This window comes from Centropristis striata, chromosome 9 (assembly GCF_030273125.1).
Source record: "Centropristis striata isolate RG_2023a ecotype Rhode Island chromosome 9, C.striata_1.0, whole genome shotgun sequence".
Classification (NCBI taxonomy): Eukaryota; Metazoa; Chordata; class Actinopteri; order Perciformes; family Serranidae; genus Centropristis; species Centropristis striata.
Window position 1 is genome coordinate 36642434 of NC_081525.1, and position 25490 is coordinate 36667923.

A 25490-nucleotide genomic window follows, 5' to 3' on the forward strand; every position below is an offset into this window, starting at 1 on the left:
AGGTGCATCTCAATAAATTAGAATATCATAGAAAAGTTTGTCAGTAATTCAATTAAAGAAGTGGAAATAGCACATCGAGATCCATTACACACAGAATGAAGCATTTCATGTCTTAATTTATTAACGCTTATGGCTTACATTTAATTAAGACCTAAATTTCAGTGTCTCAAAAAAAGTTGTATTACAAAAGACACATTTTAAAAAGTGTTTCATATGGAAATGTTGGTCTCTGAAAAGTATTTCCATCTATATGCACTCAATACTTGGTTGGGGCTATTTGACTTGAACTACTGGAAATGGGCTTTTGATATTCTAATTTATTGAGATGAACCTGTATTGAGTAATGTTTATGACAAAAGAATCCCAGTCATAAATGTAGTAAAGTAGAACTATAAAGCTCTTGTATGTATTGAGGATGAAGAGGCAGTAACTGTCATTGCTGCAACTTTTAATTCCAGGCCAACATTACATTTCATGAGCAATCAATTAAAATACATCCAGTATGAAAACATTCTCCAGGCATTCATTCAGTGTATCAAGTTGCTACAGATCTACTACATACTGGTCTTTAATTCATTCTCTTTTTCTCTTTGCTTTAAGGTCATGGGGCTGAATCCAGCTCCCACTTTTAAAGGTATTCTCTGTACAGGAACTTTTATTGAACGTTGTGACATTGTGAATGATATCAAGCTATGAATTTGCTACTACTGTACAGTGTACAGTGATCTGATGGGCCATCCTACAGTAGGTTTCATGCTTACCCAGATTGTCTGCTGCAGGGCAGGGTGAGATCAGAAAACCACTAAGAGTCAGACCACTCCTCTCTACTGGATGAGATGGATGCAGACCTTGGATGTGGTCTGGTTCGCCCTTTGGATGCTTTTATTGCCCTGAAACCGATGGCAGCACTGCTGAGATGTGCCGGAGACAGAGTTGTGGTCAGGGTTAAAAAGAAGAAAGAGTTGGGTGTGTGCGCTCTAAGTGATGTTCTCCAGGATGTAAAAGATGAGCTCCATCACTATAGGCTCGTCGCCCCTCTTGCGCCCCCTGCTGTGTATGACGGGGATCAGCACGCTATCCAGGGCGTTTAGGTACTGAGCTGGGAGGGGCTGCCCGTTGCTCCCGGCCACAAATCCCACCTGGAATGACAAAACAAACCACTAATTTGTTTGAATGCAGTCACACCCAGGAGCTCGTGGTATAAACTTCACAGCTCTGCATTATGTGACTCATAGCTCATATTTTATGTTCTTCAGTATGTGGAGGAGCATCTGAAACTTTGAGGAATCCCATGCTGAAGAAATTACCAGATTGTTAGCAGAGTATCAGCTGCAGTGTTTTTGCAAATCTAGGCTTGGCGTCTGGACACACCCGACATCGATAACACAGATGTGGAGAACGCAGAAACAATCTGCTCTTTTATGCTGACTGGCCTGTGTTTTTTTGAACATTTAAGCATGCAAACACATTCTTGTAAAAACCCAAAATATTAGTATGAACCTGAAAATTTGCATTATAGGACCCCTTTAGAGGTAGTTTAAGCCAGCTATTCTCAACAATTGGGGTTGCGAGATGATTTCTGGGGGTCGCCAAATCATTTTGGAAGTCAGCTCTGTCTCCACTGTGTTAAAGTGTTCATGTGTTTTAGTCTTTTTGGTCATTTAATGTCCTTTTTTGGTCATTTTGTGTCTTTTTTGGTCATTTTGTTTTCTTTTTTTGGCCATTTTGTGTCTTTTTTTGTCATTTTGTGTCTTTTTTGTAATTTTGTTTCTTTTTTGGGTCACTTTGTCTTTTTTTGGTCATTTTGTGTCTTTTGTGGTCAATTTCTGTCTTTTTTTTGGTCATTTTGTGTCTTTTTTGGTCATTTTGTGTCTTTTCTGGTCATTTTGTGTCTTTTTTGATCATTTTGTGGTCAATTTGTGTCTTTTTTGGTCATTTTGTGTCCTTCTTTTGGTCATTTTGTGTCTTTTTTGATCATTTTGTGGTCAATTTGTGTCTTTTTTGGTCATTTTGTTTCCTTCTTTTGATCATTTTGGGTGATCTGAACTGTGCGTGTGAGATTCTGTTCAGTGAGCGAGGGTCGAGGACAACATGCATGTTAAATTGGGGGTCGCGACTCAAAAAGGTTGAGAACTACTGGTTTAAGCGACAAAGTAGATCAGTCACATTTCTGCCTTGTTTGTAGCTCCATTTTGGCTTTGTAGGTGAGTATTCATGATGCAACCTTGTTATAGGAAGTTATTAACAATTGATTCAAATACCAAACATCCTGTCTAACCTCTTGAGAGTCGAAAGCAACACGCAGCCCCAGTTTGGCCATCCCATCCTCCTTCAACAGTTTCAGGTGTGGACACAGAGCCAAGCAAAACGCCCGAGCGATCCGCTCCGTTAAGCGGTCGTGTTCAGCGGAGTCACTCGCTCCTCCTTTAGGATGATCGCCCCTTTGCAAGAAGAACACCTGCACAAATCACACATAGAAATGTGAAGAAGGAGACACTCAGATGGACTAATATGAATATTCTAAGCAGATCACCATGCATACTTCTGTCCAGCGGATGATCTTCCCATTTTCTTTGTATTCTGACTTCTGGAACATCTTTGTACTGCTGATGGACTCCATGGATTTCCCATCAATGGGGCTAATAACTCTGCATGAAACAAACACATTACATATTGAATATTAAGTTAACTGGTTCTTATTTCTATCTTATTACTTAAACGGGGCAGATGCATGTATATGTATAGGGCTTTATATACTGTATGTGTGTAAATGTTTATATGTTTATGTACATCTGTTTAATGGTGTCTATGTGAGTATGTGTATGAATATGTATGTGCATCTAGCCTACGCTGTTGTAGTTTATTGTTTTTTATTTTTTATTTTTCGGTTCGAAAAGAAGAATTAATAAAATGAAAATGAAAATGAAATTAAATGAAAAATTAAAAGGCAGTTTTAAGTGTTACATATACAGTACAGGCCAAAAGTTTGGACACACACCTACTCATTCAATGCGTTTTTTTTTATTTTCATGACTATTTACATTGTAGATTCTCACTGAATGCATCAAAACTATGAATGAACACATATGGAATTATGTACTTAACAAAAAAAGTGTGAAATAACTGAAAACATGTCTTGGATTTTAGATTCCTCAAAGTAGCCACCCTTTGCTTACTAGAATATAAGACATGTTTTCAGTTATTTCACACTTTTTTGTTCAGTACATAATCCCACATGTGTTCATTAATAGTTTTGATGAATCTACAATGTAAATAGTCATGAAAATAAAGTAAACACATTGAATGAGAAGGCGTGTCCAAACTTTTGGCCTGTACTGTATTTATTTATTACTGTTATATTGTTCTCTTTAAGCACAAAACCTTCATTCTGCCACAAAAACATCAGGTGGACACACTCACCCTTTATTCACAGTGCATTTCTCCTCCACCCACTGTACACAAACCAGCTCCTGGCCGTCTGATTGGTCGAGCCGTCCACAGGTGACAGTGTATTCTTTCATCTCCCGTAGTGACCTGCGAAGCTCCGCCATGGTTTCCACTGTGATCTGCACCATGAGCCCATCTGGAGAGAGGGGTCAGCGATACAGAGGAAACACACAAACACACACACACACACACACACACACACAAACTCACATGCATCAACATGTACACACGCCTAGACAAACAGTCTGTTAAAATGTACGCAGACACACACACATACAAACATCAACACATTCTGAATAAACCAGATCTGAAGCAGGGGTGTAACATGCACTACTGTTTTAGAAAACCATGTAAACAAATAATTTCCTGCAGGGCAGGACAAAGTGAACCTGACTCCCCTTTGACTGGACATCCTACCTTCTACGATGCTGGATTTGGCGAGGTATCCTGCAGACGCTTTCAGTGCACTACTGAATATAAAAAAGCATGATCCAGTAACTGTAATAAAATAAGACAGAAAAATAAAGACACAATTTGTGGCTTCAATCCCAATATAATCAGGTGAAAAAAACAAGCATGTAGTGCCATCTAGTGTACAATAAAGGAAGGTGAATTTGGTCCAATGCAAATAATTGCAGTCTGGTTTTACTACTGCCAAACTTTCTTGGAATTGGGATTTTGCTGCTTGATTATATACTTCTACTTCTCTACATTTTGAGGTAAATATTGTACTTTTTGCTCCGCTACATTTATCTGCCAGCTTCCAGTCAAGATTCAACTTGAAAAACATGATAAATATAAAGTGATTAGACATGATTTCTTTCAATTACACCTCATAACAGTTTATTAAGTAATTAGCCCTACCATTAAAATAAAATAATGCAATGCTATTTACCAAAAAAACATCAATACAAACAATTTAATAATATACTTGTAATATATAAAACAATCTGAGTTGGTCCATTCTGCATAATGAATACTTTTACTTTTGATGCTTTAAGCACATTTTGATTCTGATACTTTAGTACTTCTAGTACTTTTACCTAGGTAAGATTTGGATTTCAGGACTTTTACTTGTCGTGGAGTAATTTCACTGTGTGGTATCAGTATTTTTACTGAAGTAAGAGATCTGAACACTTCTTCCACCACTGATTATGACCCACCTTTGCGTGGCTGATTGTGGATGCTGATGGCTTGGGTCTGGTACTGGCCATCGTCTCTTTGCACACAGATGAGATGGGAGTCTGCAGTCTCGTTGAAGCCCGCCCCGATGGCCAGCACATGCTCATTGGACTTATTCAAAGCCTTCATTAGCTGATGAGAGACAAGAGGGCGGAGAGGGAAGGATGGCGATTGATGAAAAATGCATAAACATTATTATTAACTCTGTGAGGCATTTAAAGGCTTAGTTTTACCTCGTTATACCCAGTGGTCGGTATCTTTATGCAGGTCCTCTGAGCCTCTAGATCCACAGTGAGCCCCGGCACCATTGGTAGGCTGTAACGGTAATTCCTAAAGTCCTGGAACAGAAGGAGAAGTGCAGGTCGACATCAATTTTGAGAAAATTTGATTGAAGTTTTGACTATAAAAAGTGGGAAATGAGGTTCTGTCACAACGCCAAATACAGGCTGTTATTAAATGTTATACTCACAACTAACAGTCTCATTATGGTGTGGCCAATTTCCCCAAACAAGGGCTTCCTAAAGCGCACGCTGTACAGAGGACACGGGTAAACTGGAACAGGAAAGAAAGTGGGTAACTGAGGAGGAATCCTGCAGCATTACAGATGTAGTATTTTATACCGGAGCCCACACTCAAAAAAAGCAAACTGGGTGTCTGTTACCTTCTCCTTAGTCTAACATGTAGCTTCTACTAAATAAAATGATGTTTTGTGGTTGAACAGTTTTAAAACATGTAGTTTTAGCATAAAATGCAACACTTTAAAATTTACTAGAATACTTTATGTTAAAACAACCTAATTCAATTGCTGAATATAATATTTATTTCCTGAATAATTACTATTATGTTCATTTTCATATGATAAAGGTAATCTTTTAGGCTAAACCACTTCAACCTAACTGTTTTGTTGGCTCAGCACAATTAATTCATGTACTTCACTATTTTAAAAAGTAGTTGTAACTAACCTATTAAATAAAGTAACTCTTAATAATGTCATACATGTTTAAATGGCCCAAGAAAATTACATTAGTATGTTACAATTACCCTTACAAATCTAGTTGGACTGACCCCTGGTAATTAAGTAACAGTAACGCAAATACATCATGTTGACCCAACATATTTACATTTTGTTCACTCAACAAAACTGTTTCTCGCTAAATCAAAGCATTTTATTTAGGTGGAAATTATTTCCATAATTTTATTTCGTTCTGGGAACAAGTTATTTTTTTGAGTGCAGCTTACATCTGTATTCGGCCCCCAATCGCAGCATGAGACGCAGTGGAAAGGCTTTGGCCCAGGTCACCTCTGCTCTGTGGACCAGCAGGCCAAAGAGGTAGGGCTGGTTTGGCAGAGGTAGACCTTGAAGGGACTGGAGGGTGGAGCGAATGTACAGGAAGCCTGCATGCTCCTCACAACCCAGGAAACTAGTGCCGAACAAGGACAGCGACAGGTGTTTCAAGACTTTTCCTGCAGAAAAACAGAGGAAAAGGAACAAAAAAACTCTTTGAGGGACATGACAGTCAGTGCAGGAGAGGCAGTTTTTTTTTCTCATTATAACACATTAAAAAACCCAAAATATGAGTATGAACCTGAAAATTTGCATTATAGGACCCCTTCAGAGGTAGTTTAAGCCAGCTGTTCTCAACCTTGGGGTCGGGACCCCAATTGGGGTCGCGAGATGATTTCTGGGGGTCGCCAAATCATTTTGGAAGTCAGCTCTGTCTCCACTGTGTTAAAGTGTTAATGTGTTTTAGTCTTTTTGGTCATTTAATGTCTTTTTTTGGTCATTTTGTGTCTTTTTGGTCATTTTGTTTTCTTTTTTTGGCCATTTTGTGTCTTTTTTTGTCATTTTGTGTCTTTTTTGGTAATTTTGTTTCTTTTTTGGGTCATTTTGTGTCTTTTTTTGGTCATTTTGTGTCTTTTGTGGTCAATTTGTGTCTTTTTTTTGGTCATTTTGTGTCTTTTTTTGGTCATTTTGTGTCTTTTTTTGGTCATTTTGTGTCTTTTTTGATGATTTTGTGGTCAATTTGTGTCTTTTTTGGTCATTTTGTTTCCTTCTTTTGGTCATTTTGTTTCTTTTTTGGGTGATCTGAACTGTGCGTGTGAGATTCAGTTCAGTGAGCGGGGGTCACAAATGATTGTATTTCCGCATGTTTTTGTGTGTGTGGCTGACCTGTGAGGGTGTCCCTGTACAGCTGGATAAAGTGGCTGAAAATGTCTTTGGGGAAGCTTTTCTCTTCGGGCAGGCACTGCAGCAGCACCACCACCTCCACCTGACCCACAGCGTGCATTCCCTTCGTCGTCACGCACCAGCACTTCCTGTTAACATCTGTAACACAACAAGGCACAACCTCAGAGGTTTACAAGGACAGTCCAACCTGAATCACAATTAATCAACCCTTTTTATAGTCAATAACGGTAATTATAACAGTTGGGGTCGCACAATGTTGGATTTTTGCAGATATATGACATATTTCAACTCATTTTAGCCAATTTCCGACACAGGTTTATGCACTTTTTTCCCATGTTATTACAGAAAGCATCAAGCTTTCTGTTGTAGACTTAACATATTATTATAGTTACTGTTGTAGTGATGACCCACTGACAGATGTAGACATATAATATGCTTTCCTAAATGTAATGACACTGGGAAAAAACAGAAAACTTTTTCAACTTTGGTTACATGTCAAACATAAAATAATATTTTCAAACAAAACTGTAAAAATCATCCCACTGTAAGAGGCTTTGATGATGATGTCACTGTGACAATCCTGACAATAGGCACAACCAGCGGCTATTGACCTTCTTTACAAATTGCAAAACACATATCCCCCAGCTTTTTTGTAGGATCACAGCAGCCCTATATTAAAATGTGCACAATAAGCTGTTTTCTATGCACTTTATCATGCAAAATGAAAAGAAAACAGGAACATACAGTTGACCAGCTTGACCATAGCGAGTAAATTGGCGTTGAGGACAAACACCAGGGGCTTGGGCCGGCTGCTCTCCAACTCCTGAATAAGCAGCATCTCAGAGGGTTGCTCCTCCACTGTGTAATCTATGGAGATTTAAAAAAAGAGTGGTATTACTGCTGTTAGACAGTAGAATCTACTACAAGTGGTCAAGCATTGAGCTGCCACAGAAGAATATTCTACTGACATTGTACTTTTATACATAGCAAGCGAATAAAAGAGCTAACTGTAACCTAATCGGTAGCTGTGTGAAGATCAATAGGCATTGTCTGGGCCAAGCTTATAATTAAGATGCAAGGACAGGAAGCTTTTATTAATGCTATTATTCTGAAAGGCTCCTGAGTAACCAGGCAGGACAAGGTTCACATAATCATTTACAGTAGCAGCACTAAAGGGAGCAGTCACAACATAAATACACTAATGACTGCTTAATCTTTTATTCAGAACTGACAGGCTGAAAGTGTTCATTTAGGCTATCCAGCATCACTCTGTAGTCACTACTGCTAATTCATGCAGACGCTTCACTTTGCTCTTCCTTTTGTCATCAATACATTGTCAACTCCTCGCCTTGTGCTGCCTGATTTGCAAGAAACTCCCTTCTGTTTGTGCCTCTCTTCTTATCTTTGCGCAGTGCAAGACATGATGAGGGCAAAGAAATGCAGCAAAGCTCTTTTCAAGGTCAAGAAAATCCCAGCATCTGCACTACCATGAACAAAAAAAAAGTAATTCTGCCTCTGAAATTGGATGGCAGCTGTTTACCTCCTTTGACTCCTGTGGAGGTGAGGATGGGCGGCAGGCCATCAAGGGGGATGAGATTGGCAGAGCTGCTCACTAAAGCTGTGGTGCCCCAGCCGTAAGGACCACAGGCCTCCTGGAGCAGGATGGAGGCAGAGGAGAGAGCCCAGGTTTGTACAAACAATCTGACTTATTATAGAACAACACATAAGTTCTGCACAAGGTTATAACAGTTTTGAATTTTTCATTAGTTTTTGTTTTGATTTCGTTGTCAATTTTTCAAATTCAGTTAGTTTTAATTAGTTTTTAGAGTGAGTTTGCTAGTTTTGATTAGTTTAATTTTTTGGAAAATGCTTAGTTTTTATTAGTTTTAGTGTTAGTTTTAGTTTTTTTGCAATGGGGTATTTGTTGGGTCCAGATTCAATAAGGTCACAATAAATGTTTCCTTTATTTCCTTTGTCTGATCCATTTCAGCCCCAATAAATGTATTAAGTCATAAAACCAAATAGATGAAATTGATTTCATATCAACCAAAAAGGTTTATGTATGAAAAAAGTTGACAAAGACTAAAACTAAGGACATTTTCACTATAATTTTAGTTAGTTTTGTAACCACAAAATACAGTTTCAGTTAGTTATCGTTTTTTAAAAACTCTTGTTTTTATTTTTATTTCAGTTTACGAAAATGATTTTTCAATTCTAGTTTTCGTTATTTTGTTAGTTTTCGTTAACTATAATAACCTTGGTTCTGCATTATGTTTTCTTACACTGATATTTGTCCCATGTGGCCGCAAAGCTCTCCTGATCTGCGGTGAGCCCACAGGACTTCTAACTGGCCCGCCCAGCGCTCGTCTCATCAGCGGTGAGAACCCTCTGACTGGTGAAGTCGGAGCAGACTCTGACTGCTTACTGGGGACGATGTCATCTGCAAACCACACCCTCCTTTTCCCCCTTGGAGGTGTCCCTAAAGGGGAAGGTGCAAGAATTACTTCTGCCAAAATCCTCTTAGAAAATTGCAACAAAGAGAAAACTGTGCTCACTTTTGAGGAGGGTTGAATGACAGGAAATACAAACTCGTCCCTCCTTGCCATCCAGGTGTGTGAGTCTGAACTTCAGACTGGAGCAAAATGCACAAAAAACCTGCACATGCACACATAAGGACAGACAAAAAATCACTTGTTAAAATTTCTTGAGAACATGGATGGTAAATGGACCTGCACTTATATAGCGCTTTTCTAGTCGCTTTGGGACCACTCAAAGCGCTTTACACTACAGACTGCGCTCATTCACCCTTTCACACACACATTCATACTGGTGGCAGAGGCTACCCTAAACGGTGCCACCTGCCACCATTGGGAACTCATTCACACACCGACATGTAGGATACTTTGATATGTAGGCTGCGACGGTCAGGGATCGAACCACCAACCCTTCGGTTAGGGACCAACCAACTCTACCAACTGAGCCACAGCCGCCCCTGGGACATCTAATTTGTATTTTTAAATGCTGCACAACATATGAACCTTTTTTTCTCACCTTCCCACATGCACGGCAGTGATGTCTCCTCTTCGTAAATGTAAACTTGACCCCACACTTCATGCAGACCAGCGCCTGAGCATCAGGGATCCACACTGGAGCTACCTCTCCGAGGACTGTGCCTCGATCCTTGGACAGAATACCAACAGGACTCAGGTGGGACTCGTTGTCTGGATCCAGAGGGGAAGCTGCACAGTCCCCCGTTGCTCCCTCCCCACTGGCTTCCTGGGTCTCATCTCCTCCACTGGATCTGGTCTTGGACCCCTTCTCATCAGAGGCTGCTGCTGTCGCCTCCGAGCTGCAGGACTGCTCCGTCTGCTCCAGCCTGCTCTCCTCCAGCTCCTTCTCCTCAACCACAGAGTCCTCCTTTGATGGGAGAGCCTCTGGCTTCTTCTTCTCCTCTGCCACCTCGTCCTCCTCCTCTTCTGGCCACGCGGCCTCTGCAGGACTCAGCACCAGGGGGCTAGGAGACTCCCCGAAACAACTCTCCCCCCAGGCGGAGATGGCGGTCACAGTGCAGCTGCCTTCCTCCAGCTGGGAGGGCGAAGCCGTCTTTGCAGGATGTTCGGATGGTTTCTGCTCGCATGGCCCAAAGCTGCTTCTGACTGATGCGTCTGAAGTGGTCTTAGATGGAGATTCTGGTCTGATTTGGCCGCAGCCCAATCCTGGTTTGGACACGTCCCCATCTTTGAGCACCAGCAGGCAGGGTCTGTTGAGCCAGTGGTGCTTGGTATCCTGAAGAGACGGATTGTCTCCTTCATCTGTTTCGAGGGGGAGCATGATGATATCGTTAATGTCTCAGTGTCTCTTTATGTCAAGCACACACACTTACGCACACAATGCATGTGAACTCATTACAATGAGTTATTAGATGGAAAATGTTCACATGTGCTAAGTGGCCATTTGACAGCATGTGATAATCTATCTCATCACCTCGAACACACCTCACAGCTTTCAATCCTCACTCAAGGCAGCATTAGCGCTCAGTCGCCCTTGAGGGGTATTCGATGACGCGGTTATATATATATATATATATATATATATATATAAATGAAAGGAAAGGCATTGTTTTTGACTTAATATTGATGAAGAAGCAATAGGTGATACCACATAGCTTCTGGTTCCCCAGAGAAACAAAAAATTTTGATAATAGTGATTCTGTGTTTCATTCTCCTATTGAGTGGCCACATTTTAAGGTTTTTTTCCAGCTTTCATGCGTCAACACTAAAAACATGACTGTTTCTGTGTACTGGCCCATTTGTTGTGTGCCTGTAGTGGTAGACCAAAGACAATGGTATGGTAATATAATGGTTTAAACATTACATTCTCATAGTCCTCATGAATGAATGAATGAATGATTTATTTCAAATATGCAACAACAATACAATAATAATAATGCATCACCAGGAGTCAGCCCTAGTGACTCCTGCACTGAAAGGCCGCCAAGCACTCTATAAGTCATAGTCCTCATCTTAAAGTAAAAGTATCAATACAACTGTGAAAATACCTGCTAAATAAATACAAGCACCAAAATATACTTTGTAAAATGGGCCATTTTACATAAGTAAAAAAAGTAGCTAAAACTATATTGTAATGGAAAATTTCATGATAATCATTTTACTTCATGCATTCCAGCTTATAGGTATATAGCCTATTCTATGATTGGATTATAATCATTGATGCATACATTACTTTAAAGGAACAGTCCACCCTAAAATCAAATAAATAAATGTATTCTCTTACCTGTGGTACTTTTTTTTTTAATCAATCTAGATAATAATGTTGGTGTTGGTGAATGCGGGGTTTATTTTACACTGCTGGATAGTTGAGGTTTTTATCGTTATCCACAAAAATACAATATCATTATTTCATGTATTTGCAATTAAATTAAAGGTATCAGATAAATGCAGTGGAGCAAGAAGTACAATATTTAGCTCTGAGATGTAGCTTAGTGGAGTATAAATTTAAAGTAACAGAAAATGAAAATACTAAGTAGCCTACTTGAGTAAATGTACTTGATACCTTGCACTGATCACCTGCACGTTCAATTCAGCAAAGAAACTGTGTTCCCCTATAAATATAGTCAAATGCGCCATTTGTTTCTGAATGACTCCATTCATAATCTCAGCATACATAAAGGCAAATACCTTCTCTGATGACTTTCTGCAACCTCTCTCCTGAGCAAGGCTCGTTACGTAATAACCATTAAGCTACTGTTAATTACCAGCACCAGGGGAGTTAATGTGTCCATGGCTGTTGTTTCAGCTGTAGCAGCCAGTGATTCATGAAGAGTTATGACTCAGGAGCCGATAATAAGAGCGCTAAACAGCCACAGTATAGTACTGCAGCTTTAGGATGACTGGCTCTTCAGTTTACATTTGAGGGAAATTACCTAATTTTTTTAAAACTGCACTGCAGCTGCCTCCCGAAACCCATAAAAAGAAAAGAAAAAATATAGGCGGGTCGTGTCGCTGTTGCGGGCTGCAGAGTGATCATTTCCCGACACGGCGGCGGGGCTGCACCGCTGCACCGCCACCGATCCGGATCACTGCTGCCGGCGGAGGAGAGAGATCGCTTCCCGGGACAGTGACGCATTCAACACACGTGCAAATGTTTTAATCCGCTCGCAGGCACCGAGGCCGGCGGCAATGCGACACTCACCCCGCACCCCGTTACATCAGGCCAGCAGGACACCTCACTGGGCTGATGTTTACTGAGGAGGCTGCGGTGCATGTACGCAGCCTGTCTTCACACGGGAATGTGCGCAACACACACACAGATGATGCGGTCTGTGCGCGCAGCTAAATGCTGTATCAGCGGTTTTCTGTGACAAACACAGACGCGCAGTATCATCATCCTGTAGGGGGGTAAAGCATCCCCACCCCGGTACAATGAAAGCATTTCTTACCCTCAGTTATCGCTCCCAAAAGGCTTTCGTTCTCGTCATCCCGCGCAGAGAAGAACTTGAGCATTTTCTCCTCTTACATGTGAGGAGCCGAGGAGCACACGGAGTCCAGCAGCAGTGCCTTGCTCACAAGCGGAGGATGCTGGGATGATTTTCGCCTCTCTCTATACCCCCCTTCTCTGTGATCTCCCTCCTCCCCTGTGTCTCTCTGCAGCTCTTTGAAGAAACTCAAGAGGTGTGCAGAAATGTCCCTCCCCAGCTCAGCCCCGCAGGACAGCGTGCAGGCCAAGACAGCACAGCTATGATGCCAGATATGAAAACCCTGGCTGCATGCACAAGCTGTCATACTGCAGGAAATATCATTGAATTGTTCCAGGCAAAACTGCATACTAAAAATTAAACATTTGCACATGTTGTCAATGACCACAGCACCATCTAAAAAATGTTAATCACCTTTATTTTGTTTCATAAACAAAAAGTCTTAAGACTAGCTTGAATGACCACTGTAATCCTGACATGACTGACAATGTGGTGAAGGGATTTAACCGGTTTTCTTTTTTTATTTAATAAGTGCACAAGCCAGTCTGACTCGGACATCCGTGGGCCATCGTAAAATAGAAAAGTCTCTGGTTCGTGGAGATAGTGTCTGATATGTCTGGATGACTAGACTTAAAAACACCGGAGAAGGTTTCTCGCTTCATTGCAGTCCAGCCCGTGTGCACATGAACCCCATGTGCGTCAGTTTGCCTCGTTCTTTGACGCCTCGTCGAAGTTCTCCACCAGATCTGCACAACAAAAACATTTTGAATTACAAATTATTATACAGAAGGACTTCAAATTACAGGGTTTTCATTCCACCAATGAAATTATATAATATGCACTCAGCTCAAAAGGATAGTAGCAAAAAACAAAATATAGCAGTTCTACAACATGGATCTTCTTAATTTGACATAATAGTTTACTTAGCATTATGAGAATCAGTTTGAATGTGTGTGTAGAGAAAAAAAAACTATTTAACTGTCTGACTATTCATACCTGGAACATCATCATCCTCTTCCTCAATGTCCTCTGGTTTTGGAGCCTTGCTGTCGAGGGCTGAGAGAGAAAAATGTAGAAGTAAGAAATTTATTATTGCTTTGGCCATTAAATTATTGTAGCCAGATCTGTAATACTTTCTTAACAGAATAAGTCTGGTGATATTTCAGAGTTTTCCTATTTAACAAATCCCAGGAAAAGAGAAAAAACAAAACGTATTTATCCATCTAACAAACACTTCTGTTACACCAAAGCCTGATATATATTATCCATTGTTTTAACACACACACGCATGCAAAGTCGGTCCAAGTCTACTGCCTGAGTGGCTCTTTTAATTTGGCTAGATTGCCGTAGCAATAAATGCTGCAGGCTTAAACTGGTCAAATCCAGTTCATGTTCCGTTTCTGATTAAAATTGGCTAAAAAGGCTCTCACTAATCAAATCCTTTGGAAAAAGCGTCATTCTGTATTCAGTGGTGTATGACTTATATGGATTCTCAGATGTGGGTATAGGTTATATAAAGAAAACTTGTTGATCCAGGACATACATCTGGCTCCCACAGACCAGTTATGTGCCCATGAGGCCCACAAATTAATCCTCTCACATTAAGAAAGTACTCCTAATCTCATCTCAGCTCGTTACCTGTATAAGAGGCACCTGTCCACAGAATCATTCAATCAGATTCCAACCTCTCCACTATGGGCAAGACCAAAGACCTGTCTAAGGACAAGATAGTCATCCTGCACAAGGCTGGAATGGGCAACAAGACCATCAGCAAGCAGCTTGGTGAGAAGGAGTCAACTGTTGGTGCAATTATTCAAAATAGAAATAGAAGAAACACAAAATAACCAGCAATCGCCCTCAGTCTGGGGTGCCACGCAAGATAGGGTATCAATGACCATGAGAAAGGTGAGGAATCAGCCCAGAACTACACAGGAGGAGCTTGTTAATGATCTCAAGGCAGCTGGAACCAAAGTAATGTAGAGAACTATTGGTAACACACTACGCCGTAATGGATTGAAATCCTGCAGTGCCCGCAAGGTCCCCCTGCTGAAGAAGGCACATGTACAGGCCCGTCTGACGTTTGCCAATGAACACCAGCTGATTCAGAGAAGGCTTGGGAGAACGTCATGTGGTCCGATGAGACCAAAATCAAGCTCTTTGCCATCAACTCAACTCGCTTATAAACACACAATAATGTTAATAAGCATCTTGTAAAGACATACAAGGGCCTGATTACTTGTTACTTAATGGTTATTACAAGGACCTTAATATAAAGCGTTACCAACTATTCTTCTATAACAATCTGAAGTCTCCTTCTACATCTTAAACATTCAAATCTCCATCACTGGGGTCAAGGCCATTAAAAACTATTTGGTAACGCTTTATAATAAGGTCCTTAATAACCATTAATTAACAAGTAATAAGGCATTGTTCTCGCTTTAGATCCGGTAGTTGCAAAAAGCATAGTTAACTTATAGTTAACTTATAATAGATGAGCAATAAAGTATATTTTAATATCAATAAGCAAACAAAATAAGATTAATAAAGGCATGGCAAAGACATTATGGGTGGGTCATGGGTGTTTGTAATGCCATTATTATCACTTATATAAGCTTATAAACACACAATAATGTTAATAAGCATCTTGTAAAGACTTCCAAGGGCCTTATTACTTGTTACTTAATGGTTATTACAAGGACCTTAATATAAAGCGTTACCAACTATTCTTCTATAACAATCTGAAGTCTTCTTCTACATCTTTAACATTCAAATCTCCATCACTGGGGTAGAACAGTGTTTACTGTTGGGCAATTAAATATCAATATTTATTATATTTTACCAAATACCTTGATATAAATATTATGGCCCAACAATGAATATGAATGCATAAACTCCACAAAACAACCGAGTGAAGAAAATGAACTTCACCTTGCAGGATTAAAAAAAGTCTTAATAAATTAGCTTCTTCTTCTTCTTGTAGACAAAAACAAGTAAAAATACATAAGACTTACAGTATCGACTTCTCAAGCTCAGCAAAACTTGTCCAGATATGCATGCATTATGTTTGTTGACATAAGGATATCACCAACATTTTAGTCAACATAATGTCATGAAGGTGTGGGAGGGTCGACCTGGGGTAGGGTAACCTGGTTAGCTTGTTATTGTTCTCATCATAATTTTTTAAATTAGATTCTATTGCACTTTATTTCTCTATCACATTTGTGCCTAATAAAATATCTGACTTTCTAATGACTCCAGGGTTACATGCAGAATTGCTGGTCATGAAAATGAGTCTTGAATGCATATGGAATGTATCTTCGCCATCAACTCAACTCGCTGTGTTGGAGGAGGAGACATGCTGACTATGACCCAAAGAACACCACCCCCTCCGTCAAACATGGAGGTGGAAATATTATGCTTTAGGGCCGTTTCTCTGCTAAGGGGACACAATGACTTCACCACAGTGAGTGGAAGATGGACGGGGACAGGTAACGTGAAATTTTGGGTGACAACCTCCTGCCCTCAGCCAGGACAGGGAGAACTGGTTCCAGCACGACAATGGCCCAAAACATCGGCCAAGGCAACAAAAGGAGAGGCTCCAGAAAGGGCATATTAAGGTCACGGTTTTCAGGACCTTAATCCCAGAGAAAATCTGTGGAGGGAGCTGATGCTTCGTGTTGCCGAGCAACTACAGGTCCTCTCCAAATCCTTAATGTTTTGAGGCGAAGAGGAGTGGACCGAAATCCCTCCTGAGATGTGTGTGAACCTGGTGGCTAACAACAAGAAACATCTGACCTCTCTTAAATAAGGGTTTCTCACTATGTTTTGTTGGGGCATCAATTACTTATTTCACTCAGTCAAAAAATCTTAAAATTACTTTATTTATATTTTTCATTTTATTTATTTTTATATTGTTTATTATCTATTATTACATATTATATTATATATATTATATTATCTACTGTACTATTATTATTATTATTATTATATACCATCTAGTCACTATAGCATTGTTGCCATCATATCACCAGTTTAATTATTACCATCATCTGCCAACCATCCTACCAACTGATGTTCTTTTTTACCTTCTTAAGTGTCCTTGTTCTATTCTGTGTTATTTTCTATTGTTGTTTTTATTTATGCTACCTCAGTATTTTATTCTATTGTATTTTATTGTACTTGAATACCGGACTGCTGTGACAACCAAATTTCCCTTCAGGGATGAATAAAGTAATCTATCTATCTATCTATCTAAATGGAAATACATTTGTAACTTTTATATAATGTGATTTTCTGGATATTTTTGGAATATTCTGTCTCTCACTGTTGAAATAAAACCTACCATTAAAATTATAAAACCGTTCATTTATTTGTCAGTGGGAAAATTTAGCAAAAATCACAAAATCAGCAGGGGATCAAATACTTATTTCCATCACTGTAATTGATAATGGCACTGTTTTTTTTTTCTCTCTTATCTAAACCGCCCTAAAGAGGTCAAGGGTCTAAGAGGTGCAGGCACACCCACCTTGCCGGGGGAAATGTTCTGCCAGTTTGCGCAGGCTGCTGAGGCTGTCTGCTCCGAGCTGACTGAGGATGCCGGGCAGCATCTCTGTCAGCTGCTTGGTCTCAGCGTGGCCCGTGATGGCGAAGGTGTTGGCGGACAGAGAGGCCTGAACTTTGGGGTTGTTGAAGTGGATCACAGTCCCGTCATCCTTAATCATGTTCACCTGAGAAGAGACAGTTTTTATAGTTATGATTTGATTTGAGATTTGATTTAGGTTTATTTCGAATATGAAAACAAATAATAAAATAAAAAAAGAGTCAGACAAAACATTTAACATGACAGAATACATATTTTGAAAAGGAGTGAGAAGTAGTAAAACTTATAAACTCCCACCCCCTCTCCTTAAATATGACAAGTTAACATCCTTGTCTAAACATGTCTTGTATTACAAAAACATAAATATAATTTACCTATACAGCGAAATTATACATACATACATACACGCGCCCACATTTGGATACATACCCAAACACACGCACACATACATATGAAAGGAGAAGAAACAACAACACAAGGAGAAGAAACAACAACACAAGGAAAAGAAACAACACCACAAGGAAAAGAAACAACACAAGGAAAAGAAACAACAACACAAGGAAAAGAACAACACCACAAGGAAAAGAAACAACAACACAAGGAAAAGAAACAACAACACAAGGAAAAGAACAACAACACAAGGAAAAGAAACAACAACACAAGGAAAAGAAACAACAACACAAGGAAAAGAAACAACACCACAAGGAAAAGAACAACACCACAAGGAAAAGAAACAACAACACAAGGAAAAGAAACAACACAAGGAAAAGAAACAACAACACAAGGAAAAGAAACAACAACACAAGGAAAAGATACAACACAAGGAAAAGAACAACAACACAAGGAAAAGAAACAACAACACAAGGAAAAGAAACAACAACACAAGGAAAAGAAACAACAACACAAGGAAAAGAAACAACAACACAAGGAAAAGAAACAACAACACAAGGAAAAGAACAACAACACAAGGAAAAGAAACAACACAAGGAAAAGAAACAACACAAGGAAAAGAAACAACAACACAAGGAAAAGAACAACAACACAAGGAAAAGAAACAACAACACAAGGAAAAGAACAACAACACAAGGAAAAGAAACAACAACACAAGGAAAAGAACAACACAAGGAAAAGAAACAACACAAGGAAAAGAAACAACAACACAAGGAAAAGAAACAACAACACAAGGAAAAGAAACAACAACACAAGGAAAAGAAACAACAACACAAGGAAAAGAAACAACAACACAAGGAAAAGAAACAACAACACAAGGAAAAGAACAACAACACAAGGAAAAGAAACAACAACACAAGGAAAAGAAATAACACAAGGAAAAGAACAACAACACAAGGAAAAGAACAACAACACAAGGAAAAGAAACAACAACACAAGGAAAAGAACAACAACACAAGGAAAAGAAACAACAACACAAGGAAAAGAAACAACAACACAAGGAAAAGAAACAACAACACAAGGAAAAGAAACAACAACACAAGGAAAAGAAACAACAACACAAGGAAAAGATACAACACAAGGAAAAGATACAACACAAGGAAAAGAACAACAACACAAGGAAAAGAAACAACAACACAAGGAAAAGAAACAACAACACAAGGAAAAGAAACAACACCACAAGGAAAAGAACAACACCACAAGGAAAAGAAACAACAACACAAGGAAAAGAAACAACACAAGGAAAAGAAACAACACAAGGAAAAGAAACAACAACACAAGGAAAAGAAACAACAACACAAGGAAAAGATACAACACAAGGAAAAGAACAACAACACAAGGAAAAGAAACAACAACACAAGGAAAAGAAACAACAACACAAGGAAAAGAAACAACAACACAAGGAAAAGAAACAACAACACAAGGAAAAGAACAACAACACAAGGAAAAGAAACAACACAAGGAAAAGAAACAACACAAGGAAAAGAAACAACAACACAAGGAAAAGAACAACAACACAAGGAAAAGAAACAACAACACAAGGAAAAGAACAACAACACAAGGAAAAGAAACAACAACACAAGGAAAAGAACAACACAAGGAAAAGAAACAACACAAGGAAAAGAAACAACAACACAAGGAAAAGAAACAACAACACAAGGAAAAGAAACAACAACACAAGGAAAAGAAACAACAACACAAGGAAAAGAACAACAACACAAGGAAAAGAAACAACAACACAAGGAAAAGAAACAACAACACAAGGAAAAGAACAACAACACAAGGAAAAGAAACAACAACACAAGGAAAAGAAATAACACAAGGAAAAGAACAACAACACAAGGAAAAGAACAACAACACAAGGAAAAGAAACAACAACACAAGGAAAAGAAACAACAACACAAGGAAAAGAACAACAACACAAGGAAAAGAAACAACAACACAAGGAAAAGAAACAACACAAGGAAAAGAAACAACACAAGGAAAAGAAACAACAACACAAGGAAAAGAAACAACAACACAAGGAAAAGATACAACACAAGGAAAAGAACAACAACACAAGGAAAAGAAACAACAACACAAGGAAAAGAAACAACAACACAAGGAAAAGAAACAACAACACAAGGAAAAGAAACAACAACACAAGGAAAAGAACAACAACACAAGGAAAAGAAACAACACAAGGAAAAGAAACAACACAAGGAAAAGAAACAACAACACAAGGAAAAGAACAACAACACAAGGAAAAGAAACAACAACACAAGGAAAAGAACAACAACACAAGGAAAAGAAACAACAACACAAGGAAAAGAACAACACAAGGAAAAGAAACAACACAAGGAAAAGAAACAACAACACAAGGAAAAGAAACAACAACACAAGGAAAAGAAACAACAACACAAGGAAAAGAAACAACAACACAAGGAAAAGAACAACAACACAAGGAAAAGAAACAACAACACAAGGAAAAGAAATAACACAAGGAAAAGAACAACAACACAAGGAAAAGAACAACAACACAAGGAAAAGAAACAACAACACAAGGAAAAGAAACAACAACACAAGGAAAAGAAACAACACAAAATGACAACCAGTGTAAAAAGATCAAAATAAATAAACACAGTATCCTCATAACACTTGGTGCTACCCAACATCTCCCTCATCCATGTTCCTCTGGAAAATAGTGTCTTTGTACCTCGTTTTGAACTGTTTCATGTTTGGGCATTGCTTCAGCTCCATATTGAGCTTGTTCCACAGGGCTGAATATGGCTGAATGTCTCTGTGTCATAATGATCTGTTACTCTGTGCTGACTAAATGGATGCAAATCCCTTAACATGAAGTCTCCACAGCCCAGTAAGAATACATCACATCAATGTAAAGCGGAGATAAGACTCAGGGTTCACTAATAACCAATATTCATAACAACTTACCTCCTCAATTCCAGCAATATTGTTGACAGCCAACTTCTTAAGTGAACTCTGAAGCTTTTTGTCATCAGCTGTTGCTGTTCTGTGAACCACCTTCTTCTTCCTGCGTGCAGATCCCTGAAACAGAAGCAAGACTGCTAAATGACAGCAACATGATTCTTAAAAGAAAGACCGAATCAGGAGGAAAAGAAAAGGCTATAAAAAGGGGCAACAAAACCTTTAGTATTGCATCTCAGGATTTCATACAAGACTCTTTATTCAACACATTCAGTAAGAATCACAGAATTCAAAATGTGACTGGTTAAAATCAGCTGCAGTCTATAATCAGACATATTTTTCAGGCAGATACATATTTGAATGTGAAAACTACTATCAATATATTTGCCATAAAAGTATAAATAGAATACAAAGTCTAGACATACTTCAGTCTTAAGAATTGTGTTTATATGGAGCATGTTAGCCAACATGATGCCAGAAAAACAAAACTGTTTACTCAACCATATAGGCACCTGTTTAGGTGGCAACTTGTTGTTGTTGTTGTTGTTGTTATATCTAAGTTATAGCTACAATGTTGTAACATTGCATTTATTGATAACAAAGGTGCTAACCGTTGAGGAATTCAATTGTCAGTATTCCCTGTTAAGGAATAAATTACTCTTGATGTCCCTGTAGCAAATGTTCAATATTTAAGTTGGTCGCAAGACTCAAAGATTTAATATCTAAATGTTATCATCATTGCCAAACATTTGCAATTATCTGGTATCATTTCGGACACTCAGTTGTATTAAAAATGTATTATGAACACACCCAAACATTTCAAATCCAACACTTGTTTTTTTTTGCTATTCAAATTCTTTATATTTTTCATTTTTTGTTAACATTTTGATTAATTTTATCTCTCAAGGCCATTAAAAACTATTTGGTAACGCTTTATAATAAGGTCCTTAATAACCATTAATTAACAAGTAATAAGGCATTGTTCTCGCTTTAGATCCGGTAGTTGCAAAAAGCATAGTTAACTTATAATAGATGAGCAATAAAGTATATTTTAATATCAATAAGCAAACAAAATAAGATTAATAAAGGCATGGCAAAGACATAATGGGTGGGTCATGGGTGTTTGTAATGCCATTATTATCACTTATATAAGCTTATAAACACACAATAATGTTAATAAGCATCTTGTAAGGACTTACAAGGGCCTTATTACTTGTTACTTAATGGTTATTACAAGGACCTTAATATAAAGCGTTACCAACTATTCTTCTATAACAATCTGAAGTCCTCTTCTACATTTTTAACATTCAAATCTCCATCACTGGGGTAGAACAGTGTTTACTGTTGGGCAATTAAATATCAATATTTTTGACCAAATACCTTGATATAAATATTATGGCCCAACAATGAATATGAATGCATAAACTCCACAAAACAACCGAGTGAAGAAAATGAACTTCACCTTGCAGGATTGAAAAAAAGTCTTAATAAATTAGCTTCTTCTTCTTCTTGTAGACAAAAACAATTAAAAATACATAAGACTTACAGTATCGACTTATCAAGCTCAGCAAAACTTGTCCAGATATGCATGCATTATGTTTGTTGACATAAGAATATCACCAACATTTTAGTCAACATAATGTCATGAAGGTGTGGGAGGGTCGACCTGAGAGGGATGGGGTAACCTGGTTAGCTTGTTATTGTTCTTATCATCATTTTTTAAATTAGATTCTATTGCACTTTATTTCTCTATTATCTTATTTCTCTATCATATTTGTGCCTAATACAATATCTGAGTTTCTAATGACTCCAGGGTTACATGCAGAATTGCTGGTCATGAAAATGGGTCTTGAATGCATATGGAATGTATCTTGGGTTTAATTGCTTAACAAAAGATATACAATAATAACATAATGCCATGAAAACAGCAGGGTTTACCAACATTATAAGATTACAATAAACGGAGCAATGTTTTGCTGGCATTTCTGGTCAAGTTGCTTCTGTCCTCTTCTCTGATTGCTGTGTTGGAGATTCAGACATTTAATTAAAATGTAATTATCTGCTTAAGCCGGACCCTCCATCCATAGGAGAATGGTACAATAATGTATGACATTTTCACATTTGAGGAAATATGGCAGAAATGGAAAGTATGCACACACTCTTATTTAAATCTTTTCCATATGTATGCAAGTTTAGTATTCTAAAGGGTTCCAAAATTCTGTGAATTTTCAAAGTTGGAAACTTTCCATAGGAATTAATGTGAATAAACTGGGAATTAACAAAATTGAAGGTTGGCCCCTTGGGTGATTTTACTTTTTTTTTTTATAAATGGGTGGGGTCTGGGGGGGTGCGTATTATTTACCTCATCATTCATGTTTATGTTGCTCAATGAAAGAAATGTGTTCAATGAAATAATTTAAACTTTATAAAGTATTACTTACAAAAATCTGTTGAAATGTGTTGTTTTTTATAATTGTATTATTTTTGCATGGATGTCTGCTTATACATTTTTTTGTTTGAATTTCCCCCAATTTCCTATAATTTCCCATAATCTTCCATAATTCCCATGGAAAGGTTCTGATTTGGGAAAAAAAATCCCCAGCATACCTTCCCATGGAAAGTTTTCTGGAAATTTAGGATATACATTTGTTTTTTTTCCCTGTCCACAAACAAAACACCCCATAATATACATTTTTATTTAAATGATATTGCACGAATGTGATTTTTTAATTTTATTTTGAAAAAGGTTAATCATCATTACATCAGTGGCATTTAATAGTCTTCAAAGATACAATAATATTGTTAATTGCAATATTTATGGGACAATATCGTTCAACAAAAATGTGGTGATCTTGACAGGCCTAAAAATACAAACCCATTTACCCATTTATGGCAATATTTACTGTAGGTTTTGGTCCAGCCAAGTTCATTTGACACAAGAAAGGAGAGCCATAAATCACACATACACACCTACTATCTCACCTCAAATAACACCTACCACTCATAAGAATAAACTACTTCCTGGGTGTCAACTCACCTTTCCACCTATCCGGACCTGGGCTTGAAGTTTTGCCAGTTTTTCTTGATTCATGTTGTCACCTACAGAGTGAGAAAATTGAAGGTAATGTTGAAAAAATAAAACAAATGTTATGTGTTAGCAGCTCAACAACTAGCATGCTGCTGCTGCTGCTGTTTTCCCTTTCGACTGTGAGCCGCAACAACATGAGGTAACCACAGAAAGAGTCCATTGTATAAAGAATACAGTAATAAAATACAGTAACCGAAAAAAAAAAAAATTACAACGAGGTAAAGCAATAAAAAAGACGCATAAAAAATACACCACGCTGATGCAATAATAACAGACTGGCTTCAACTTGTCAGTGTGCTGTGCGTGTGTGTGTGTTTGTTTGTGTGTTAGCAGCTGCAGAGATAAAAACACAACACAGGGCCTACAGACTGGACACACAGCCTGTCACGGCTCGGCTCGGTCCGACAGCTCGGCTCGGGACACACACCAACACACACACACTCCACACACACCGCACGACACACACAATTCAACATTTAACGCCACAAACCTGCTCAAATATCCACACAGGCATGCGGTAGTGAAAGATGGAGGTTATGAGGAAGAGATTACGTCACAGACCATACGGATTTTTTTTCTTCTTCTACGTTTCCGACCAGCTGAGCTTCCTGCTGCCGCCTACAGGACACTTCACAGATTACACTGACAAACGCTGCTGCACTATAAAGTGATGGTACTCTTTATTAACACCTGCAGTCAGAGGGAACAGCAATAATGTTATCTGGTTAATTTGTCCCGAGGCATGTTCATTGCCAAACATTTGCAATTATCTGAAAGGCATCATTTCAGACACTCAAAAAAAAAAACACCCAAACATTTCAAATCCAACACTTGTTTTTTTTGCTATTCAAATTCTTTATATTTTTCATTTTTTATTAACATTTTTATTACTTTTATCTCTCAAGGCCATTAAAAACTATTTGGTACCGCTTTATAATAAGGTCCTTAATAACCATTAATTAACAAGTAATAAGGCATTGTTCTCGCTTTAGATCCGGTAGTTGCAAAAAGCATAGTTAACTTATAATAGATGAGCAATAAAGTATATTTTAATATCAATAAGCAAACAAAATAAGATTAATAAAGGCATGGCAAAGACATAATGGGGGGGTCATGGGTGTTTGTAATGCCATTATTAACACTTATATAAGCTTATAAACACAATAATGTTAATAAGCATCTTGTAAAGACTTACAAGGGCCTTATTACTTGTTACTTAATGGTTATTACAAGGACCTTAATATAAAGCGTTACCAACTATTCTTCTATAACAATCTGAAGCCTTCTTACCGAAAAAAAAAACACATTTTACAACGAGGTAAATTACCCAAAAGTGCCAGAAACTATATAGAAATCCCGATAAGCATTGTTTATATTCATTCATAACTCCGTTACTAACCATTTCAATCAATATTTAGTGCAATGGTGTTTTTTTTTTACCTCTCATAGATTATGGTTCAATAAGGATTATTCACTCGTTTTTCATTAAAAAACACATGTTAAAATATTTTTTTAAGTACATTAGAAATGCCTACATTTAAAATACAATGGTTTTACATGACAGTGATTTTTTAAAATATATATATTTCACTTTTTTTTTTTTTGCTTTTTATGA

At 38.1% G+C, this 25490-nt stretch overlaps 2 protein-coding genes across 3 annotated transcripts; both read right to left on the bottom strand.

Annotated features, from left to right (window-relative positions):
- Positions 1-431: 431 nt before the first annotated feature.
- On the bottom strand, positions 432-12979 carry zfyve9b (zinc finger, FYVE domain containing 9b). 2 transcript variants are annotated; one of them, XM_059341285.1, is made up of 16 exons: positions 12777-12975; positions 9869-10629; positions 9373-9472; positions 9100-9296; positions 8358-8469; positions 7562-7684; positions 6800-6955; positions 5869-6093; positions 5099-5181; positions 4863-4967; positions 4611-4761; positions 3865-3945; positions 3421-3583; positions 2543-2648; positions 2279-2458; positions 432-1139 (listed from the first exon to the last, which is right to left on the bottom strand). In XM_059341285.1, exons 1-16 carry the CDS (start codon positions 12838-12840, stop codon positions 978-980), a joined length of 2769 nt encoding a protein of 922 aa, XP_059197268.1. In that variant the 5' UTR covers positions 12841-12975; the 3' UTR covers positions 432-977. The 2 variants fall into 2 exon arrangements, 1 of the variants encoding a protein (XP_059197268.1); XR_009394918.1 differs by lacking the exon at positions 432-1139 and having other exon boundaries at positions 2428-2458; positions 3421-3692; positions 12777-12979.
- A 230-nt stretch (positions 12980-13209) lies between these two features.
- On the bottom strand, positions 13210-24457 carry btf3l4 (basic transcription factor 3-like 4). The gene is made up of 6 exons (XM_059341956.1): positions 24366-24457; positions 23825-23886; positions 20794-20907; positions 17338-17539; positions 13809-13868; positions 13210-13558 (listed from the first exon to the last, which is right to left on the bottom strand). The coding sequence occupies exons 2-6, from the start codon at positions 23876-23878 to the stop codon at positions 13512-13514; spliced, it is 477 nt and encodes a 158-aa protein (XP_059197939.1). The 5' UTR covers positions 23879-23886; positions 24366-24457; the 3' UTR covers positions 13210-13511.
- Between the last annotated feature and the right edge of the window lie 1033 nt (positions 24458-25490).